Raw genomic sequence first — 20894 nt, 5'->3', positions numbered from 1 at the left:
CACGAGATATTGAAGTTACATTAGTGCTGGTAAAAAAAGAGAAAAGCTTGATCAGCGCGCTACTTTAAGATTTTTGTCACCATGTTTTTCTTGACATTTTTATAGTTTAACATTATTTATACGGGCTATTAAAAATTCTGTATGCATAATCGATTTATTGAAAAATTAATTTCATAATAATCAATCGTGTGCATGACCATTTCCATGTGTATCCCATATGTAATCACTAATTAACCTCCAAACGATCCAATAATCAAGGGAATCTAGAGGAAATTTTAGTCCCTGTGAGATCTTGTAGTACTCTATATACATATATATATATATATATATATATATATATATATATATATATATAATTTATGTGAAATGACTGACTCATTGCCAGGCCATGTCCATTAAATAAGATTTTTTGAACTTAATTAAAGCGTTGCAGTAGAAAAAAAAAATTACGCATGTAACAATAAGCCTAAAAGTTAAAGATGTAACAAAATTTATACCTTCATGTAACAATCAGAGATGTAACGTATATACTCTGGGGAAAAATTATTAAAGTTCTCAAATTATAACAGTAGTGCCAAAATTAATGCTTATTTAACTAGTCTTTGATTTTTATATTAACTCTTGGGGAAAAAAATTACTCAGTTTAAACTTCTTTTCTAAATGGATGTCCAAATTTTAGAAATGAGTGATCGACACATACTTGACAGAAAACTTTTAACCTGATAAATGTAAGTGAATACAAATTAAAAAGTAGTTCTTTGTTCTTGCCACCCAACATCGTAAGATACGCATTATACGGAGTATATCCTCAGAAAATTATACCCCGCAAGACACAAATGTGCTGAGATAAAGTAATTAATATTATTAATGATAAAAAGTAATACACCGATCACGTTATTACGTAGTTAGACGTGCATCAACTTGACTCTTGAGTTAGGAGGCTTGGTTAGAATTTATTCCATATCTGGTAATATTATAAAATTCTGAACACGGTCATTAAAAAAAAAAATTGAACCCCGCTTCTTCTTCTTCTTCTCCTTTTTTACCGAAATAAAAATTTGAACCTCGAATCACAACTATCTACTTTCCATTCGATATATCCTCTAGTTGTTATCATCTGGGTAAATCTCACATGACTTGTTTGATATTTTATTTAGCCTATAGGCATGTCAACAAAATGTTTAGTAAAAGTTTGTAGTCAAATTTACAAAGTAGCTAGCCTCTCAAAAATGTTTTTATATTCCAGCCAATCTATTATCTCCTCATTTACGGGTAGTCACTTTTTATTTCTAACATTTTACCCAACCTAGTAAACTAAAGTTTGAATTTATGTTAAAAGAAATGCTTATAATTAGTACCTCTTTGAATTTATGTTAAAAGAAATGCTTCTAATTAGTACCTCATCATACCTTAAACATAATTATTGCCTCTAATAAAGTGATACATGTGCACAATCAAAATATAATACATTGTGGAGTGCTTGGTTTAACTGGTTAAACATGTTGAATCAACTGATTATAGAGTCTTGAGTTTGGGTCGTAAGATATACAATCACTTTAAATAAATATACCAAAAATATCTCAAAGTACCCATAAAGCCATCATTGATAATAAAACAATTACACACACACTGTATCATATCATGGCTACCTTACCCTTTTTTTTAATATAATTATTTATTTGTATGAGTATATGGTGTTTCAAATATTTACATACACTACCGCATACAAAAAATATTTTTTACACCTGGTTTTCATATCAGTTAAAAAAACCAATGTAAAAAGTGTTGTGGCTTTTGTACACCGGTGTATATCTTTGAATTGACTCTCTACACTCTGACTCTATCTTTTCTTTTTACTTTGGCCAATGTGGGTTAGGAAGATATATATATATATATATATATATTGTGACCAGCATAGATTAACATTAGTTATCTCATATATATAGACACACATCTTATATTATATTTAAATAATATATTAACATTTTTTTTGGAATGCAAACTCTCAAGCCTGTGCCGTGTAGTTTGAAGCATTGCAGCGAACCACAGAGACAGGATAGCAAGCATACATATTTTTTATGATATGTTTATATTAACATATATTAAATAAATGCAATTGTTATATTTGGCATGAATAAAACCCAAATACGTACTACCCATAAAAGTTGGTCCAAGTTCCTATACTTTTATGATGTTAGTTTTTATATGTTTTTTTGTTATTTCAAGGTCCTTAAGTTTTACTATTTATTTGTAATGTTATGCAAAGTGTTACATATTCAGGGATAATAGTATTAGGAGTTTTTTATTCTTTTCTGCAATTTTTTGTCTTATCTATAATTTTTAAGTTATTTATTGTAATTCAAAAAATTTAAAAACGGATATCAAATTGATAAAAGAAAAATAATTAGAATTAAAATTTTTTTGATATCACAAAAAATTTAAATATAATTTTAATGTTATTTATTTTATGGATTAAGAATTAAATAAAAAATGAATTCAAAATATTAAAAATATTTCTAAATTTTTATTATTTATTATCTTCTCTCCTATGTGTGTTATCTTTCTCATTAAAAAAAATTTAAATATAAACTCATATTATTTTTTTAATGAATTTATATTTGTGATTTCAATCATTAACAACTAATATATATTTAAAATATTTCTATAAAAATTAACAAATTATCAATTTACAAATTATAACAAAATTTTTATTTATAAATTGTAAGAAAGATTTACATTATCTTTTAAATGTAAACAACATATTTAGGAGTTATAAATTATAAATTTAAAAAATATTATCATTATTATAAATTTATAAGAAAATATATTACAATTAAAAAAATAAATTAATTTTTTTAAAAAAAATAGGCTAGCCAACAGGTCAATTCATTTTACTAATTCCTTCAACCAAATCTATCAAAATTGCTGGGTTAAATAAGCTAATCTATAAGCTCAATCCATTTTTTCAGCTCTATATACTTACTAATAAAGTTCTTATATTGACAACAGAGTTTGGTGGTGTGGTAAGATATTTGGGTTTTATATCAAATATAATCATATAAAAATTGCATTTATTTAATATGTCAATATGTTATTTAAATATAATGTGCAATGCATAATGGGTGTTCGCATAAGATAACTAATGGTCACACAAAATGGGAGAATTACATCCAATATTAATTACTCACATGTCTCTAAGTTCAATTATCAATGAATTTGAAAATAATTAATTGTATTAAGTGAAATCTTAAAATAATATTCCTAACTGTAATCAGCCGAAGGGAAAAAAATTAGTCAGAGCAGGTGCCCCAAAAAATGAAAGTGGGTATGACGTGTCAGCACCTAATATGAGGTTTCCAGGTCTTTACTCCTCAGTCTTCACCATTGCTCAGTGACAACTGGCAAAAACCTTTGACCTTTGGACCAGATTTAACAAAATAAACGGCCAGGATCTGCACCAAGGGACAAAAACCAGGGGAGGTTCCGTGCCTTTCTGTGAGTTCGTAACAATGAGTTAGAGCTTAGATTTTTTATTCAACAAGTTCATTATATACTACGTAGAAATCAATTCATAAAATTGATAAGATTTAATTTACAAAAAATAAAAATCAAAAATCAAAAATTAATATTAATAAAAATGAAATATGAAAAATAGGTTGTCCTATTTTAAAATTTTTATATTGAGTATGATAATCTATCAATGCATATTAATTTAATTTTGATAATTTAGATTTGAAATATATATAAATTAAATTATGATCACATTTTTTATTTAAATTATTTAATCATGTACTTTTAACATGTACTGTATTTATTAATAAAAGTAAGCTCATATATTTAAATTTATGATTTAAGTTTATATTCCTGTCATGAGTTTATTAATAGGTCAGATTTATATATTGTTTTTGATATGATCGATTTAGCTTTCAATTTGTTGGCCAAAAAAAATTATTTAGCTTTCAATTTGAAGTAATTAATTATGATATAAAATAGTTAGAAAATATAATATATTGTCTCACTAAATACTTTATGTGTTTTGTAGAGAAAGCAAGTTAAAAAGGACCCAAAACATTAAAGGTGAAAAAATAGGCCGGTTTGGCCTTTAAGTGCTTAGGCCCTTAAGCTTGTTTTTCAAAAAATGATCAATTTTTAAAGTATGGCCTTTATTTGAAGGGTTTAGGATTGGCCTATAAGCCCGTTTTATTTTAAAAAAATTTAAAAAATAAAAAAATAAAAAAATAAAAATAAATAAAGATATAGAATCTTAATCAAGTTTTAAAATGAATATTGAAATTTTCAATCCAATCAATCTTATCAAATCTAATAAATACAAGAACTTGTATTAATATTAATCAAAATCAAAAAATAAACCTCACAAATTAATCATGTTTAAGAAATTAATAAAATTTTGTCGATATTGTGATAAAATAAATTGTAAAAGAATCAATACCAATTATTTTGATAATAAAATACTTAAAAATTATTGATTTTTTTAAGAAATAAGGTTTGGAGGGTCGTCCAAATTTAAATTTTTTTTCAAAATCTATTAAAGTTGAGTCTAAAAGTTTTAATTTTCCAAAATTTCATTAATTTTTTAAGTCTAAGCATTTATTTAAATAAGATCTTCAAACTCCCATCCTTCAAGTCGCATCCTTATTTTAGACTCTTCAGAACACACCAAAAGACAAAGGAAAAGCTGAAAATGTCAGTACGTGCTTCGACAGCAGGCGCATGAAATGGCAAAGGATTTGACAATGGTGGATGGAAGGGCTGGCATGGGCCCTCACTGCAAGCAGACGAAAATACAAAAGGCACAACCGTGGGCGGATGAAAAATCAGAAACAAGCGTTAAGTCCTAACTGAATAGTGAATAGCTATTTACTAGTTTCTTTGTTATCTATTAGTGCTTCAGTGTTCATGAATCATAATAACAATCATTAATTTTCCGTTGAGGTGAAATCGAAGCAAATTTGTGTTTAATTTGTTGATTGCTTCAAAAGGCCTCCACAATACATGTTGTCACATTTACTTCGTGCTTGCTACTAACTGAGATGTCTAATGTTGCTTTGCCTGGCCCAATGTTCATCAGTTAAATCAGAACTAAACATTGTCAATTATACGTATGTTGAGAGCGACTGTCATTGATTCAACTAGCGATGACGTTGCTGGTTGCTGCGAAAATGATGGCACCTCTATATATGCCAAGTTCGTCTAGCCAACGAAGAAGATAAATGCATGATGATATATAGAATGACAAATGTTACCCTCTCCTTGAAGATAAATTGTTTCTTATTTTCATTCTTTTAATTAATTATTATATTCCTTTTTCAACCATTTGTTTTTTTTTCCTAAAACAATGAAGTTGACTTCTTACTTTTGAGCTCAACTTCTAAAATAATTCAGAAATTATCATTATTATTACTATTTCAAACTCATATATTTCGGGGGAGTGACTATTTACTTGCAAGTCTGATATCCTTGGTTATATCTCCATTTATCTTTTTTTTTTTGACATCATAAAATATTGGTTCAAGTCACTATTAAACTACCGCAATATCTTGGCCCCTGGGAGTATATTATAATAGACCGCGAACATTAAAAAAGTCCTTAAAAAGAACTAGAAGGCAAGGGATAAAGTTCACGGTATGGAAATGATGAGATTCTCTTTTATTCTCAATTTTGCTATTTAATCACACGCAACGCAAGAAAATTTCCAGAACCAACAACGTAGCGAAGGGCCAGACGTCAAAAAAAAAAAAAAAAGGTGGTGGGGTACAACAGAAGAGAATACGGTGCAGCATAATGAAGATTGAAGAGTTAGAACCTAGGAGGTAGAGGCCCTGACCAGGGACGTGATGGTAACTGAGGGGCCCAGTGTGGGCTTACCAAGCTTCACTGTAAACGTGTCAAACCTCAAGAAGAAGTCCACCAAAAACACCCGTAGAACCAACTCTACCAGATTCTTCCCCGGACACTGTTTATTCCCGGCCGTCGGATCCTCAGTCTCCCTCCCATTCGACCAGTACACGTACTTCAACAAGCTTTCGCCTTCTCCGACGAACCTGTCTCCCACAAACTCCTTTGCATTCTTGAACACCCTCTCATCCTTCGTCGCAAATGGCTGAAACCCAAAGATCATCTCTCCTTTCTTCACCACAAACGTCGCGTCGTGGCTCTGAATCACCAGATCCGCCTTCGCCTTCCCGTACTGGTACGGCACCGGAGGCTCGATCCTCATCATCTCCCACACCACCGACTTCACCAGCGCCATCTTTTCCAGTGCCGTGAAAGTGACCCCACCTTCTTCCTTCACGACTGTTCTCACTTCGTCGGCGATTCTCTTGTGCAGGCTCTTTCCGGCTAGCCCTAACCACTTCATCAGCGTTGGGATCACTATTTTCACCCCGCCGTAAGTGTTGAAGCCCAGAACAAAGAGGAGGTTGTTGCAGGCTTCTTCTCGAGATAGCCCGTAAGTCGAAGCTAAATCAAGAGCTTCTGTCGCCGAAGTGTACAGGGCTTTGTAAAGCTTTCTCTGGTCCCATTTCAGCAACCACCCAGGAAACGGCAGCGTATGGAGGAAGAAATCTTCCACCACGTTGATCGGGAAGAAGTACCACGGTAGCTCCAGTGATCCTAGAGGAGCAACCTGTGTTGTAGCCATTTTCGTCAGAATCAATCTACGCGCATAATCTCAATCCAAACATGAACGGTTAAAAAGCGTTGTTACCTGCGGGAACACCCAGAGCTCGAAGAGCTTAGATGCGAAAGATCCGAGGTTGGTCTGAGCGGGGTCTTTACCTGTGTAGAGTCGGAAGACGAAATTGAAGAGCTCGGCGTCGCTGATGGAGTTGAGCGAAGCGTGGCCGTGGTCTTGTACTTGGTCGCCTAGCTTGAGAAATAGCTCGTTCAAGTAGCTCCGTAGGAGAGGGATGGTCTGGTCTTTCCGTGAAGCAAGAAGAGCGAAAAAGAAGCTCTTGATCTGCTGGTGCTTCTTCTCTGAAGGATCGAGGTAGGCGCAGACGCGGTAGCCGCCGGTGAAGTCCTTGGAGGGCATGTAGGTGCCGGTGAAGACGTCGCGTTTCTCGACCTTGGAGGTGTCAAAGAGGATGGGAAAGCTGAGGGCATCAAGGACGGCGACGACCCGAGGGTCGGAGGCGTTGAAGGGACCGGGCGGCATGTTGGTACGGAACACCGTGGATTTGTACTTGTCGATACGAGATTGGAAGAACTTGTCACGACCTTGATTATAGAAATAGTCGAACCTATCAAAGATGGCTCCGAAGAAAGGGATGCCATAGCTGCCCGGGATGGGTCTCAAAGGAAGTTTGGTGGCAGTGTCGGAGCTGGAATTAGAAGGCATTGTTTGGGTCTTGTAAGATGGATCAATCTCAACCAAAATACTGGTTTTTTGTTTTTGTGGGGGGTGGGATATATCAATGAAACAGGGTGTGTGTATATATAGAGTTCAATTCACTTAAATATATTAATTAGGCTTGTGATATGCGTGATCGTAAAAGGAAATGCAATATTAAAATAAGTGATGACATGTGGAGGCGATTGCATGGAGGTGTCATGGAGCAGCGTGGAATATGCATTAATGTAAGGTCAATTATGGACACAAAGACAAAATAGCAGGTTTGTGATATAACCTATGTATGTGATACACGTACACTTGGAATCAGGTGAAGTGAGTAATCAAAATTCATTTATCTTTAGCGCATGTGACGTATATTTAAAATTACAGGGTTATGAATAATAGAATAACAATATAGATAATTGTAACTTATATTTAAAATTAAAGGGAGTATTGAATTAAATTAAAGGGGTAACATAGTTCGTAAAGTATTTAATATTAAAGGAAAAACAAGTTCATGAACTACCCTAGGGAGGGGGTTGACAGAGCTAAAAAAAAAAATGTTACGGAGGAAAAAATGCATAACTTAAAATGTAAGAACTCATCAAAATTGTTGCAAAAAATAATGTTAATATTTAATTAGTTAATACTTTGTTTATCTCAAATTATAAGATACTTTTGAAGGAGTTTCTCTGTTCTAAAATATAAAACACTTTGAATATATTAAGATTTTAATAAATGCATCAATTTTTATATTATCCTTTCTTTCTCTACAATTAATTTTTATCTCTTCTCTTTTTAATATTTAAATAATGAATATTTTTGAATGTTTATATTTTTATTTAGAAAAGATAAGGTGGTTAAGTATATTTAATAATATTTATTAGTATGTGAGATTTTATTTAAAAATATTTTATAATTTGAGATGAAAGGAGTAAATAATAAATTTTATTTGCATTTTGTTTAACAGAGTGTGGAAATAAAAAAAAACGAAACAAGTGGGCTCTTTTGGTGTGATTTGGAGCGTTTTTATGGGTAGAATGGGGAACAAGTTATTTCGGCCAAATTATACATAGGCAACTGTAAGTCTGTAACACAGTGTTCTGAGAATACTTTATAATTTATAATTACTCCATCAAAAAGCACTGATAAAATATTTTAGGAAGTACTCCCTCCGGTCCCATTTATAAGTTCAATTTTAGAAGGTGTATTTGGTCCCATTTATAAGTCACGGTGCGTCTTTTTAGGTAATATTTGAGAGGTATTTCCAAAATTACCCTTCATGAGAGAGAAAAAGTAACAGGACATTACTTTTTAGATTTGTTATATAGGGGCATGTTTGGAATTTTACTTACTTTTATTCCTTGTACTTTTATTGTATTGGTATTGATGAAGTTGGTAGAAATGACTTATAAATAGGACCGGAGGGAGTAGTAGATTAAAGTTAAAATATCTGGGGGGCATAAAGTTAAGATTTCAGTGATTTTTTTGGGTGGTGGGGACGAGGAAGTAGGAATTTCTGACAAACGCATAGGAAAGATAAAAATGTAGCGGGGTTATGAATATTTTAATAATTTATATAAATTAAAAATTTTGGTCAAGACTCGTTAATGCTCTTAGGTTTTAGAACATTATTAAGTTTGTTATAAAAGGTATTTTAGTTTATTAAGAAATTATAACACAGAAAATTTAGCTGAAAAAGCTTGGAGAACTATCAAAGTATGTTTGGTTCAGCTAATATAAAAAATTAAATTACTCTCTATTTAAAAATATAAAATATTTTTAATCTTTTGAGGTGTAATTATTATTTTTATGAGTGCCTTTACTGATAATAATTTTATATTTATTATAAGATATTTAATAAAAATAAATATAAAAATATGATTAATTTAAAAGTAAGTAATTACTTTATTGAAGGTGAAATTTAATTAAAAATAATTTACATTTTTGAATGGAGGGAGTAACTTATTCTTAAACTTAGAATTCTTCAAATCTTAAAATATACTGTCATGTTAAATAAAAACATTAAGAGCATTCCTAAAATATCCACGCGACCCTCATTGATAACAGTTCCACACCACAACGATTTAAGTTAGTTTAGGCGTGGGATGATAATACATCTACGAAGTTTTTCAAAATATTAAGGGATGGACTAATTTTTACAAAAAGTCTGGACAACTTACAGAGGCCTCAAAGCTAGTATAATTAAGAACTATGAAGAAGAGTCTTTTAATTAATAAGGATAGGAAGGAGTACTGTGGCTTATGTAACACTTCCTCAATTCTATATATTTAGAATTCATATCCAACATAATTCAGCATAATCAAAAAAAAATTTAAAATTTATTAACTATATATATATATATATATATATATAAACTTGATAAAAGTTATAAACATATTTTAATGATATATTTTCCCTGTCCAACCTTTAAAATTCATTAACTATGTATATATCTAAAAACTTAATAAGTTTTCAATTCTGCCCTTGTTAAATAAACACATTTTAGTGATATCTTTTACTTGTCTAACTTTTAAAATTCATTAACTATATCCAAAAACTTGATAAGTTTTCAATCCTATCCTTAATAAATAAATATATTTTAATGATATCTTTTCCTTGTCTAACATTCAATGAAAGTTAAAAGAAAAAATTTGTGATAAATATTGATAATGTGATGTATAAATAGAATGAAAAAATTTGTAACAAATACAGGAGGAGGAGGGAGCATGAGATATGTTAAAGTTTTTTTTTTTTTTGATGAATATGTTAAAGTTTTATACATTGCATAGAATTTTCTTTCATATATAGGCATATAGCTCACTTAACTCATCGCTGTGACGCTTTTTGTACGAGTTTTCAGCTTCCAGATACGTATGCACTTACTATATATAGAATAAGAGAAAATAATAAAAAGGATCAGACTGAACGTTTCTCAGCCAATGGTTCATTTCATCAAATTGTGAAATTTGGAAGCATTACTTGCCTATTAGTGATAAAAATTTATTATTTTAACTAATGTATTGATTAATAAACTCTTTTTTTTATAACTATTGATTAATTAACTCTAAACCACCGAAACCTTCCAGACTGATCAATAACTGAGAGTTTTTTTTTTTTTTACCAACATCAATAATTGAGAGTATGCAACATAGTGGAATCCATTTAAAAAAATTTCGATCCGTGCATCTAAATTGATAAAAGTGAAAAGATGCTTCCACCAGAGAAATATATATATATATATATATATATATGTATATATATAGTCATATAATTCATTACAATTGGGATATATCATTATTTTTCAAACACTTTTCGTCAAACCTTCTATTGACTTCGTGAATGCACATAGTATCAGAGAATAAATCTGATAAATATAACTCAGTGATGATCTAACACGTGTACTTATATTTCATTAGTCATTAATTTTTATTTTTTTGATAAACTCATTAGTCATTAATTATTAATTAGTATTAATATAGTCTGTATATTGGATTGAAGAATTTTTCAGCCGCCAAAATTGAACTATGAATTCCGAAAAATAATATCACTAGGCCATTTACATGTGATGAATGAGTAATTTATTACTTAATTGATCACGTATGTATTATCAAAGTAAATATTTGATTCCACTGGTCACATGTAATTTCATAATTAATCATAAGAAATCAATATATGCGTGACAGTAAATTCATTATCTACGCAATCGTGACTTTGAAAATATTGAAGACACATATTTTTCATGAATATCAAGCGTGGTATTCTTTTCCATTTTGTGAAGATAAACTCTGGCTAAAAAAAAAAAATGGAGTTAGGTGGGGACTTTATTCTATTTTAATTAATTTTATTCTAAGCGACTTGGCTCTTCATGCTTTTCAAGTTTGTAACCTGTTTCGGTAAATTGAAGTACCAGCATTTGATAATTTTTATTTACCATGTTAATAATGAAAGATGAAGAATATTATGATTACCTTTTAACAGATATAGTATGCACACCTACATGTTCATTTATTTAATACATTAATTATCATCGAATGCTTAAGTCAATTGGTATGGGATCGTCCTAATTTAATCAGAGATCTTAAGTTTGAGTATTGTAAATGTAGCCAATGTGATAAATCTCTCAAGGGAAGTATAGTAGAGGTTTCTCCCAAAAATGACCTGACTCGGTCCTGGTTTGAATTAGTTTGGCCCCATGTTTGTGAGTTAGGATACCAGAAGCTATCATGAGAAAAAAAAAAATGCACTGGATGAGCATTAAAGCAATCAATATATATAACATACAAGTATATAAGAAACTGTATTCTTTATAAATCACGAGCAATGTGAATCATTTACTCAATTCATGCAATATATTAAAAAAAATCAAAGTATTTAGTTTCATATGCGCTGAAATTTCTAACACTAGGTTCCAAATAGAATTGACCGCCGTATATACATGCCAATATATCTGAAGATGATGAATAACATTTTTCCAATATTATATATCTGATACATGTCACCTTAACAAGTGTGCTTATTGGTAATTGATAATATGATAATAATAATAATTAATAGAATAATATATCCATGACCTTGTGGCCAACTAATTAATTATATATATTCCTCAACAGTGGCGGACTGAGGACCTTTGGCTAATTGAGGCATTTTTATAAAATTAATTAACTAATTATATTTGTACTCTACTATTTAAAATATAAAATTATATATTTAAATTTTAATATTACTCCTTCTATTGTTACTTGTTAAAGAAACTATTACTTTTTATTAGCATTTTTTATAAGTAAAATTACATATGCCAAAAGCATTTATTATAAATTTTTAAATTACCTATCATAATTTACATTAACAAAAAATAATTAATATATGTTAAATAATTAATATATATTTATGTTAATTTATATAGGATATTATAGTTCAGTTTCTTTATTTTTAAATATAATTATTATAGTTAATTAAATTTTAAATTATGTAATATAATTTTTATTTTATATGTAGAAATAGAGAAAGACGGTTAAAATATTTTTTTTCAAGTAAGAAAAAGTTAACATTTTAGTAGGTTTAAAATTGTATATTTTATAACATTTATTAATACATTATGAATAGTGAGAGATTTATTTCAAATTTTATACAATAGACATTAACATCAGGAGAGGTCTCATCGTTTGTTTTTTCTCTATTATTCTTTACTTTTCTTCTCTCCATCATTTATTAATTTTATTATTTAAAAAATTATTTAATAAAATAATTTAAATGGTGGCTATAGAAAAAGTGGAGAGACTTCTTCCATTAACATTACAATAATGACTTGCTCAAAAAAAAGAATCACGATGATGTCTCGTCACATGCATCGAGGCAATTGAATCACAGTAGGGAAGTGATGACTCTCTCCTCGTCCTTTCTCGCCATATTTCCTTTTTTTATTAATTAATTTATCAAAATTTGAATAATTTAAATTTAATATTTTATAAAATTATTATTGAAATGCTAAAGTATAAAAAATACAAAATATTAAATCCATACATCTAAAATTTAATATGAGCAATTAAAAAATACAATAAAATAAAACAAAAAATTATATAGGAAATCAAATATCTTGACTATCATAATATTAATCTAATAGTTTTTTTTTTTTTTTTTTAAGATGGGGAGAGAATAGGAGAAAATTCTCACCCAGCCATAAAACATTTAATTAACATGGGCATGTTGAGTTCACATGTGGATGGTGGGATTTTGTTCTGATATCTTGGAAACAGAACACCCACGCGCAGAGAGAGAGAGAGAGAGAGAGAGAGAGAGAGAGAGAGAGCCAGGAAAAAATTAGAGACAATGACCCTGAGATCTAAATAATTGTGGAAACTTTTCAAGGTTCTATATTAAAACATGTTTTTGGCCAAAAGATTAAAACATTTTATTCGCTATTAGTTCTTTGGTGTCAGTATTTTTATAATTGAAAAAAAATGACTTTTCCTCTTCTTTTTTATTTCCTTTCTTTTCCCTACAGGCTATTGAAATAACGGTATTTAAGTCTTTTTGTTCTAAAAATATTGACACTGAGGGACCATAGATCACTGAAATGATTTAAAAGAACCTTGGGACTTTTGTCCAACTATTTCGATCCGTTCTTTTGCCCAATTTCCCCATGATATTACCCGCATAATTTGTCATGATTAAGCCAGATAGTAGGTAGTCGCAGAGCAAATTGTTGTTTTCTCCCGTTCTCAGTTAGCTTGTGACAGCTGTCTTTGATATTTTCCAAAAAGGTGTCTTGTTTCTCTTGGATGCCTTGCTAGCTGCTAAGGCAATTGATGATGTAATTCTGTTTGTCGCATATTATTTAAGTATTTAGTGCATTTGTGGCGAGGAGTGTAGTTCATAATAAAGAGTCGCAATATATTTCTCCAATTTTTTTTAAATTATTTCCAAAGACCTCATTAATATTAATATTAAAAAATATAAAGAATAAAAACATATACAATTTTAAATATATTTTTATATAATAAATTTAAAAAATAATATCATATTATTTTTTCTCTCTTATAAAATATAATTTTAAAAATATCTTTTAAATACTCCTCTAATCCTGTGTATTAGTCACCCTTTAAAAATATAATTTGATCTATTTTATAAGTCATTAGTTGATAAAATTATTTTATTTTAAATTAAAATTTTTAAACTATTTTTAAAAAGTAAGAGAGAGAAAAATAAAAAATTTTTATTATATTATTTATTTCTTTTTTTAATTAAAAATTATATATATAATTTCACATACTTTTATTTCTTGTATTTTAATTGTATTGATATTAATAAGTTTTGTAAAAATAATTTATTAATAAAACTGAAGGAAGTATTACCTAAAAATCACATCGTGATTCATAAATAAAATTATATAAATGTTTTAAAACTTACCTTATAAATACAATGCATGTTTGAATAATAGTGCAATGCGTAGGCACGATTATAATTATTTTTTCGTGTATTTTTTTATCTAAATTTTTATTATATAACTGAATACAAGGTCTAAAAAGTAAAAAGGGACATAAGTAATTTTGACTTCTGAGAATAACATGTAAAAAGGTTTTATGCAACGCATGAAATTTCAAATTTAAATTTAATAACTGTACTTAACATAAATATTAAAGATCTATATCATATAAATTGTGAAAATTTATATAAATAGTTTAAAATTCATACTCTATTTAATATTAATGAATGAATAAATTTATCTGACCTGTCAATATGAATTTTAAAGATTCAAATGGTACAACAAATTTAAATCCTAAAATCTCCTAACATTATCTTTCAACAAAGATTGATATAGGGAAAAAAAAAATTTAATCCATAGCTCATAAAATTTTAAGTTTAAATGTTTAAACACAGTTATCAATATGAAGATATTCTCAATAAACAATCTACCACACTTCTATAAGTAGTTTTAAAATTTGAATGCATGTCCAGTCTTGATGAGTCTCTAATATGCACTTAAACTTTTCTTTATCAAAAACAAAAGTAAAGAGAGTTATATATAACTTATTCCCCTCTCTATTTAAAAATATAAGGCATTTTTAACTGAATCTCACTTTTTAATAAAGTTGTTATTTACTTTCAAACTAACCATATCTTTTTATATTTATCCCTATTAAATACCCTACAATAAATATAAAGTTATTATCAATGGGGACACTTTTTTTAAAAATGTAATGATTGCACTTCAAAAGATTAATTTTTTTTATATTTTTTAATACTCAACTTCTCAAAAAATGTGTTATATTTTTAATGGAGGGAGTATTATTTTTTGATCAACTGCATGTAATTCTTTTATTTTAAAAGTCAAGATTATGATCAAATTATATAACACATTTATAAATAGTAATATAAAAGTACAAGTTTTCATTAAAGCACACACTTATTATGTTTGAAATGTAAAAATTATCAATTACTATATTTTAGTTAAAAATATTTAAAGGTTATAAATAAATAAATAAATTTAAATGTAATCCTTGAGTTAAACAAATTAACAAAGAGGTATACACAATAAAGTTTGTTTGTGTTGTATTCTCCCCATTTCAAGTTACAAGACATTTTTTGACAAAATCCTACATACTAAGAAACTTCATTAAATGCTTTTATAAAAAAATAATTAAATATATTTAACAATTTTATTTTTTAAAAATAAAAATATAATTTTTTTAAAATATTCTTAATTTAATATATTGAAAACAGAAAGGAGTGAAAATTAAATAAAGATAAATGATAATATTAAAACAAACCTATTTATAAAAACTCTTAATCTTTTTAAAGTATTTTATATTTTCAAACGTTGAATTTTTTTTTAAATATCTTGAAACTTGAAACAGTGGAGTAGTACTTTTATTTTGAATATTATTTAAAAAAAACTCATTGAAATAAATAAGTTCAAGGTGTTGAGGATTAAAGCAGTATAAACGTTGTCTTCGGAATCAAAGGTGATGATGAGACCGACAAGAACAGTGTGTGGGGCTAGAAAAAATTAATCTAGCTTTTTAATATTAAATACACCTTGTTTATTTAATTAAAGGCCTCATGAATGACCAAGCAAGCTGGTCTTCCACAACAAATATAAAGTATTTTATACTTTTTTTAAAGTACAGGTCAACTAAAACTAGGAACGAGATACAACGTCCTTATTACTAGTCATGAGATGAAGATTGTTCACATCAGAAGTCTGATGTCTGAAGAAAATAGCTCAACTGTACTATATTTGGTTTAAGTTCAGTTTTAATTCGCAAGGGACATTCTTTTTTATTTAGTGAAACAGGACTTTTTATTAGTAAAATGGGAGGACCTCTTTGTATGTATAAGAAGAAAAATCCATTAGTAGAAACATTTTTATTCACCCAAATATTAAAGATGTTGCTCGATAATTATAGCATTTAAACAGTCTGAAATCATTTTTTGGATGAGGAAATTATAACTGGCATTGTTGTTTGCAATGTTAGATCACAGGGGAAGAATTCATGCAAGTTACCATTATAACAAAATATAACATTTTTCTCAAAATTATTCAAAAAAATTGAGTTAAAATTTATAGGAATTTTTTTCTTCTCAAAATGTTACGAGAGAAAAGTATCTTATATTAATTCAAGAGATTTTTTTAAAGGAATACATTGAGAGAATTTTCATAAAAAAATTAAGCAATACATTAATATCAAGAGCTAATGTCATGCCATATCACCTGTCATACATGCATTACATTATGCATGTATTTATTTTACAAATATATGACATACCTTATAGTAAAACTCAAGTTTAAGTTCTACTTTTAGTGTTTGTCTTATTATCAGTTGAGTTGTAAAGAATTTAATATTTTAAATTGATAAAATTAAATATGTACTATTAAACTATACCCTTTTATCAAGTTTGTATTATTTCATTTAAAAAAATTTATAATATAGCATATTTTTAATGATTTTAATTTATTTGAACTTTAAAAATAATTCTGAATTTTTTAATTGTTTAATCATTAATTTTACATAACATGATTTAAATTTGAATTATATTAATTTTTAAAATTATTTTCTGATAAAGAATTCCATAAAAAAATACGGTTTTCTTTTAATATCCACCCCCTTGGCAGATCTAGATCCTCTCAGTATCCATTTCTCTCAATATCCCTCAATGTCTCAATTTAGTCCATTGGATCTATATCCAATATTCCATACTTTGCCACATCGTCTCATATTAAAATAATTTAATTTTTAAAAATAATTATTTCTTTAATTTTTTATTTTTTATTTTCAAGCTTATTCTAAAAAATTATTTTGCAGATTTTTATAGAGAGACTTATAGTCTGACTTATTTAAATTATAACTTGACATATTTGATAAAAATATTTTAAAAAAATCTATAAAGTAAGCCTACAGTTTGGCTCATTCAAATTTTGGCGTGACTTATTTAAGTAGGACCTATAGTTTAGTTTATTTAAACTCTAGCTTGACCTGTTTAATTAAAATATGCTTAAAAAATCTAAATTTTTTTTTTAAAAGAAGGTCGAGCCAAAATTTGAATGCTCACTCCGTAGAATTTTTTTTTAAACATATTTTTATTAAATAGATTAGGTTAGAATTTAAATAAGTCAGACTATAAGTTTCTTTACAAAAATTTGTAAAATAAATTTTTAGATTAAGTTTTGAAAATAGAAAATAAAAATTTAAAGAAATAATTATTTTTAAAAATTAAATTATTTTAATATGGGATTATGTGGCAAAGTATGCAATATTGGATATACATTCAAAGAACTAAATCGAGACGCTGAGAGAAATGGATACTCAGAGGAGCCAGATCCCCCCACATCGGCCTAATGAAGCCTATCGCATCATCATTCATCACGTCGGTTACAAAAGTTAAAGTTACAGTGTATGTACACACACCACACTGTAACTTTAACTTATATATATGTATATATATATTATATATATAGGTCAAGCTTGACAAACCGATCTACATGAGCCAAAAAAGTCAGGCAACCCGAACCCGAACCAATAAGATGAGCCCAACTACTTGAATTCTTTTTTATTGTCAATAAAATGAGATTAACTTTCACCATGCTTTCATTTAGCATTCATAAATCCTCTCATACGCTCCGAATTCGATTTCTTACATTTCTAAATAAAATTTCAATGTTCCAATAATTGTCTGTTTTGAATCGTTTTTTGAAATTTTTAAGAAAAAAAATAAATAAGAGGTTATTTCTTATATTTTATTTTTATTTTGGTCCCACTTTAATAGTGATAAGGAAAAAGAGTCCTTTGTAGTGCTATGTTGTTTATAAAATTGTAATGTTTTACAATAAAAAGTAAAATTGGCTTAAAAATAATATAATATAAGGTCTAAGAGTTTGCTTATCCAGGCTAATATGAACAAGTGAAAACCTGAGGCATTAGGGATGAGTTTGGTTATATGAGTTTTTTTATAGGTTCAAATATTTAAGCCTATTTTGAATAGGCTTGACTCAAAAAGAATTGGCTTGCATTAATTATAGGCTCTATTTGTAATTCATATGATTGTGAGTTAAATTTCATTGTGATTTAAAATCTTTATTGGTAAGTAATAATTATAAATATATTTGAAAGCAGTGTTTGAATCTAGAAACATTTCTTCATCCTGGAAACCACCACTAAAAATGCAAGAAACTGTTTTTTTTTTTTTAAAAGGTAAAAATATGCCTTGTCCGCGGTCCATAAATTAGGGTCCTCGAGGGAGACAGCCATTACTTCATCATGGGACATACTTCTGGGCCTCAATTTAAAGCCACAAGTGTTGGGCTTGCAAGTATAGGCCTATTTTCCTCTATCAATGGGTATCGGATCATAGGCCTATCCCATCATATGGGAAGACGAAACAATACATGGAAAGAAACAATTGTGTGGGGAGCCCATATTACATTTTTGGCGTATCAATTGTTTTCCGATTATCGCTGGCAAAACAATGCACTGACCTCATTCATTTCTGAGCTTCTTTGATGGGATTAGAGAAGTAGAATTTAAAAAATATAGGTTATCTGGTACAACGAATCTCATCAAGTTCTATCAAAATCGGTGAAACTTGTTTTCACGTTCATATTCATGGAAAATGACCCATTTTTCTTCATTGAAAAAATAAATGATCCACCTATATGTACAAAGTAAACACGTTTCAAGACCTCACTTTCTCTTTCTTTTTGACTCATCGCTTTCTCTTTCACTACCACTTTCATTAAAAAAACTCTTCCATACTACTAAACAGGACATAAGCTCTTGGTGAGGGGGAAAAGCTTCAAAATAGATTCTGGCGTCAATTGCTTTTTATTTCTTATACACACTATTACGTAACTGTTAAACCTAATCATACCTGTTGCAGAAATAATTTCCATGATCGATGTGCAAGTGTGCGTCTATACATATATACAAACATACAAAGGAAATTAAACGGACAGACTAAAACTTTAAATTAGATTTTTTTTTATTGAACCAACAATTCGACTGATTTTTCTATCAAAAGGTCCAAATAATACAATCTTGACTAAGGCAGCTCAAATTTGAATAATTCAAATTAATCAAATAAATATAACACCACTTTGTGGCTTTTACATCATAACATCATCTAATATAATTTTCTAACAGGGGTGACACTTCCGGGGACACTTGCTATAATCCCCATGCTTATCTCTAATTTCTCTCAATAATTAATAAGTACTTTTCTCACAACAAAGTTTCCCTTTTTATTAGTTTACGTAATATTGCTTTCTACATTGGTAAGGCCACTTATTAAATATTACGTAAAAATAAAATGTTTGAGATTAGGTTTACGTGTCTGATGATTGGGAAAGAAATCAACAATAAGAGCAGTAAACCCTGTATTTGTTTAATTTCCTCCAACTTTTATATTCGATCAATAGTTTCTGTGTTGCCCAATTGCTCTGTAATAAGGATATCGTTTTTGGCTTACACATGTATGACAAAGGAGCATTGCTTTCTTTTTTTTTAATGGTATTCGTACCCGACTATTTATCTTGAAATTTAAATAAAGATGATATGTTCATATATTCATCATAATTGTTACCAGAAAGTGAGTGAATGCATGTGTGTGTGTGTGTTAAAGGGCTTTATTTGAAGATACGGAATGATGATCATATATATCTAGCTTTATTTTTTTCATATGATCATTTGAGTGTGAATGTGTACATTGTATGTACTGAGGATAATGATGTTACAACAAAGAAAATATCTCAATTAAATATTTAGATTGCATGTATTGACCTCAATCCAAAATAGGTATATCCAAGTGCAAGGAGGTAACCCAAATATTATAGCAATAAGAATGATTTGCATATAAAGTCAAGGAGTAGGTGTAAAGTGAAGAAATTAAGAGGCCATATAAATAAAATTAATTAAAATACCTTGTCGATACCTACCACAAATTAATTATGCCATTTTATATATACATTGAATAATAAGAATAGGGTTTTGCAAGAAATCGGATCTTTTCTGACAAAGGCAAGCTGTGATTTCTTTATGAAAAGCCACGTAACATTTAATATCAATCCAACCCATAAATAAATATTAATAGAAAGATTTGGTGACACACGATCAATCGGGTTGTCATGTATGCTAAGTAATAAAATAAATTAGTGCCACCAGCATCGGAGCAAAAAGAAATATTTATTTTTGTCAAAAAAGAAAACAGCCACGTGTCAATTACCCTGTGAAATCTCCAAAGGATGAGCGTTTTGTTCTCAAAAAGGCACACCAACTTGTTGTCTGGTATAACTTCAATAATGAAATTTTATCGAATCAAATTGTTTGGAATTAATTAGAATTACGTTCTCAACGAGATCTGTTCTGATTTGAGCAAGGCGAGGGTATTATTGAAGACATTTTGAAGTTACATGAATTGTTGAAAATTTAGTATTCTATTAATAAATGTAAAGCATTTTTAATATTTCAAGATCATTATCTTTTTTTTTAAGGATTCCTAATGAATAAATAACTTTATATTTATTTTAATGTAAAATATCTTATTA

At 28.6% G+C, this 20894-nt stretch overlaps 1 protein-coding gene across 1 annotated transcript; it reads right to left on the bottom strand.

Moving 5' to 3' along the window:
* Positions 1-5636: 5636 nt before the first annotated feature.
* Positions 5637-7440, bottom strand: LOC129293261 (allene oxide synthase 2-like). The gene is made up of 2 exons (XM_054931127.1): positions 6728-7440; positions 5637-6646 (listed from the first exon to the last, which is right to left on the bottom strand). Exons 1-2 carry the CDS (start codon positions 7358-7360, stop codon positions 5825-5827), a joined length of 1455 nt encoding a protein of 484 aa, XP_054787102.1. The 5' UTR covers positions 7361-7440; the 3' UTR covers positions 5637-5824.
* Positions 7441-20894: the final 13454 nt, after the last annotated feature.

This window comes from Prosopis cineraria, unplaced genomic scaffold (genome assembly GCF_029017545.1).
Source record: "Prosopis cineraria cultivar Desert tree isolate PC_DT_omini unplaced genomic scaffold, ASM2901754v1 PC14, whole genome shotgun sequence".
Classification (NCBI taxonomy): Eukaryota; Viridiplantae; Streptophyta; class Magnoliopsida; order Fabales; family Fabaceae; genus Prosopis; species Prosopis cineraria.
The sequence above is the reverse complement of the archived record's forward strand: the minus strand, read 5'-3'. Positions and strand labels throughout refer to the sequence as shown.

Bases quoted from the DNA above. Each gene is read 5' to 3' on its own strand.
- LOC129293261 (XM_054931127.1), bottom strand. From the start codon at position 7,360: ATGCCTTCTAATTCCAGCTCCGACACTGCCACCAAACTTCCTTTGAGA. The intron at 6,647-6,727 runs GTAACAACGCTT...GCTACAACACAG, and splicing joins AGCTCTGGGTGTTCCCGCAG to GTTGCTCCTCTAGGATCACT.